At 40.0% G+C, this 2,850-nt stretch overlaps 1 protein-coding gene across 2 annotated transcripts; it reads right to left on the bottom strand.

Moving 5' to 3' along the window:
• Window positions 1-215: 215 nt before the first annotated feature.
• Window positions 216-2,535, bottom strand: LOC100788122 (BOI-related E3 ubiquitin-protein ligase 1). 2 transcript variants are annotated; one of them, XM_003524275.5, is made up of 4 exons: window positions 1,916-2,535; window positions 1,713-1,819; window positions 1,245-1,612; window positions 216-1,043 (listed from the first exon to the last, which is right to left on the bottom strand). In XM_003524275.5, the coding sequence occupies exons 1-4, from the start codon at window positions 1,960-1,962 to the stop codon at window positions 513-515; spliced, it is 1,053 nt and encodes a 350-aa protein (XP_003524323.1). In that variant the 5' UTR covers window positions 1,963-2,535; the 3' UTR covers window positions 216-512. The 2 variants fall into 2 exon arrangements, with proteins under 2 accessions (XP_003524323.1, XP_006579664.1); XM_006579601.4 differs by having other exon boundaries at window positions 1,713-1,822; window positions 1,916-2,522.
• Window positions 2,536-2,850: the final 315 nt, after the last annotated feature.

Below are 2,850 nucleotides of genomic sequence, written 5' to 3'. Positions count from 1 at the left end.
CAATACCCCTCAAATTGACAACTGAAAAACCATTTTACCTGAGCCATGCCCCTCATGCAATTAATGAAAAAAAAAAACAGAAAAATAAACCACAAATTAACACGCAACTTTGCTAATCCTAGTGAAACCAAACATCACTAACCAACAAACCTTCTGAAAACAACATTGACATATTTTAAAACTGCAAAGCCATAAAGGCAAAAGCAAAAAAGCACTTATCCAATAAAAGAATATTATATATTAATTATGCAATAGAAATTTCAGGAGAAGAAAGAGATAATAACCAAAAAGTAAAAAAAAAAATGCCACTTCTAGCCACGTGGCCATGTACATCACCAGAAGGTAAACTTAATTTTAACTATACCGAAATCAAACTTTCACCTTGGCCATGTCAATTCAAGAGAGAAACAAAAATGTAATTTATTTATAGTTTTATGAGAAAATTTTTCCTTTGGTATGGACAAGAAAGAAAAAGGAAGGGGAGGGGCAATTGGGTAAATTTAGGAGGGTTGTTAAGAGAGAAAAACTTCAACGGTTGAATTCTTTGGGGTGAGACAAACTGGGCACGCTCGGAAATGCGCATCGCATTCTGTACAGACGCACAAGTGCCGACACGGCAAAACGACCACCGAGGCCACGCGCTTTGCGCACCCTCGGCATTTGGGACGCGCCGCCGTGGCAGCCACCACGCGGTCGGGGTCGATGTAGGCGGACTCCGCGTCCTCCGCCTGTCCCTCTACAGCAGCAGATGAAACGCCCACGACAGCAGGATCTTCGCCGCCGTGGGACAGTATCGTCTGCTGCAGTTTGGTCTGGAGGGAGACTGCCGTAGCCTCTTGGGCCCGGGCCTTAGCCTGCCACACCTGGGCCTCCACGCTCAGCTTGGCCGCGCGTGCTTCCAACTCCGCGTTCTTGCGCGTGGCCATTTCCACTTCCGCTTCCTTCTCTCTGAGCTGTCGCGCCACCGCCTCCTCCGCCGCGCTCAGCAGCGCGCGGTAATGTCTCTGCCTCTTCTCCGCCAATGCCCGCCGCAGTTGCTCTCCCTGATATATATATATATTCCCTCACAACTGTCATCATTCTTTTCATTCTGAGTTACCTTTTTAACAAAATTAACGTTTATCCATAAAGAAATTCACTCCTTAAAAACCTTAAATTTCTAATGAAAAAAAGAATTCCATTTTTTTTGTGTCACTCTTTCTTTATTTTATTGAATTGAATTCGAAAGGTGGAAAATTTGGTACCTGGGCATGGAGCAATTGATCAATCTCATCGCGCTGTTGTTTGATTTGAGAACCCAAGCCTTGGGATAATAGAGATAAGAAAGCAGAAGAGTGGGACCTATGTTGTTGAGATTCATTTTGATGAAGTTGTAGTCTTTGTTGTTGTTGAAAGTGTTGGTCATCGAAGGATAAGCGAAGGCCAGTGGACACCACATTATTTTGTTGTTGGTGGTGATTGTGGAGCTGAGAGAGATGAACAAGTTGCGGAGGCTGAGATTGTAAAGAGAATTGATCGATAACATTAGAAGCTGCAGTGATTGTGTTGTTGCCAACACCCGGGTCTTCTCTACCTCTCTTCCGAGAATTGGTATTGTTGTTGTTATTGTTACCTGCGACGATGTCATGACATGATATGTTGTTGTTGTTGTTGTTGTTAAATTGTGAACTAGAATAATAACCATAGAGAGAGGTGTTACAAAATAAACATACTTCCATTGTCATTGATGTTGTATAACATGTGAGGCTGATTCAAGAGTACAACTCCTCCTGGTTGTGGTTGCAATGAAGAATACTCATGCTCTTCTTGCCCGTTTCTGCTGCTAGAATTAAACACACACACAAGATTGTGAATTGCTGATTGATTGATTGATTGATTCAATACATGCATAAGAGGAAAAGAAGAAATGTTGAACCTGTTTAGAAGAAGGACATTGGATGGATATTGAGCTTGAACGGCCATGAACCAAAAATAAATAACTATGTTCTTTTTTTTCTGTGTTAATTAAGGGTGGGAGAGAAGGAAGAGAAAAGAGGTAGATAGATAAATGAATGAGTAGTAGAGAATAGAGATGCGATTGAACCGAATCAGTCCAAGAGAGACACCTTATTCTGCTCGCTCTTCTCTCTCTCCTTTGCTAATTTCTCTTCTTCTTCGCTCGCGTGGAGTCGGCTTTTTCTTTAGAAGTAATCTCGTGTTGTTTTTTTTATCGTTCCTTGCACACACACCCCCATATTATTTAAATACTTTCTCCACTATTCTTAACTACGTAATTCGCGTTTCCCCTGCCTCATAGTGGTCAATTAAAAATCATGGTAAATCCATAATAACGCTTTCCATTTCCATTTCATTTTTTTTTTTACTATAATCGGAGGAGAGACGCAAAAGTGATGAGTAACATTATAGAAAAATAATATTAAATTAAATTAATAGTAATAATTTTAATTTGGTTAAGTGAGAGAAAGTGTGCATGAAAAATTGTGTGTGTGTAAATCAAGATTCTAAGAGGCGTTGCTAAAGGGGTGATGTATTGTTGTTGTAGTCGTTCGTTGCTGCTGTTGAGGTTATTTATGCAGGTTTCTGCCGCTACCGCTAAACACTAATTGTTTGTATGTATATATGGTCCATGCTTCTCTCGCTTCCTTTGCAACCTCTTTTTCTTCCGCGTTTTTCTAACATTTTTTTCTTTCCTCTCTAAACCCGATGAATATTATTATTATTATTATTATAGGCACATACTTGCCACTTAATAATATGAAAAATTCAATTAATACACTCCTTTTTTTTTTATTTATAATGGAAACGTCTCAGAAGTTCGCAGACAATCGTGCACTTCCACGTGGATTAATA

This window comes from Glycine max, chromosome 5 (genome assembly GCF_000004515.6).
Source record: "Glycine max cultivar Williams 82 chromosome 5, Glycine_max_v4.0, whole genome shotgun sequence".
Lineage (NCBI taxonomy): Eukaryota > Viridiplantae > Streptophyta > Magnoliopsida > Fabales > Fabaceae > Glycine > Glycine max.
This window is presented reverse-complemented; position numbering and strand designations above follow the sequence as displayed.

Coding starts and splice junctions, on each gene's coding strand:
- LOC100788122 (XM_006579601.4), bottom strand. CDS start 1,962: ATGGCCGTTCAAGCTCAATATCCATCCAATGTCCTTCTTCTAAACAG. Junction 1,823..1,915: donor AATGTCCTTCTTCTAAACAG/GTTCAACATTTC, acceptor GTTTAATTCTAG/CAGCAGAAACGGGCAAGAAG. Junction 1,613..1,712: donor CAACATCAATGACAATGGAA/GTATGTTTATTT, acceptor ACATCGTCGCAG/GTAACAATAACAACAACAAT.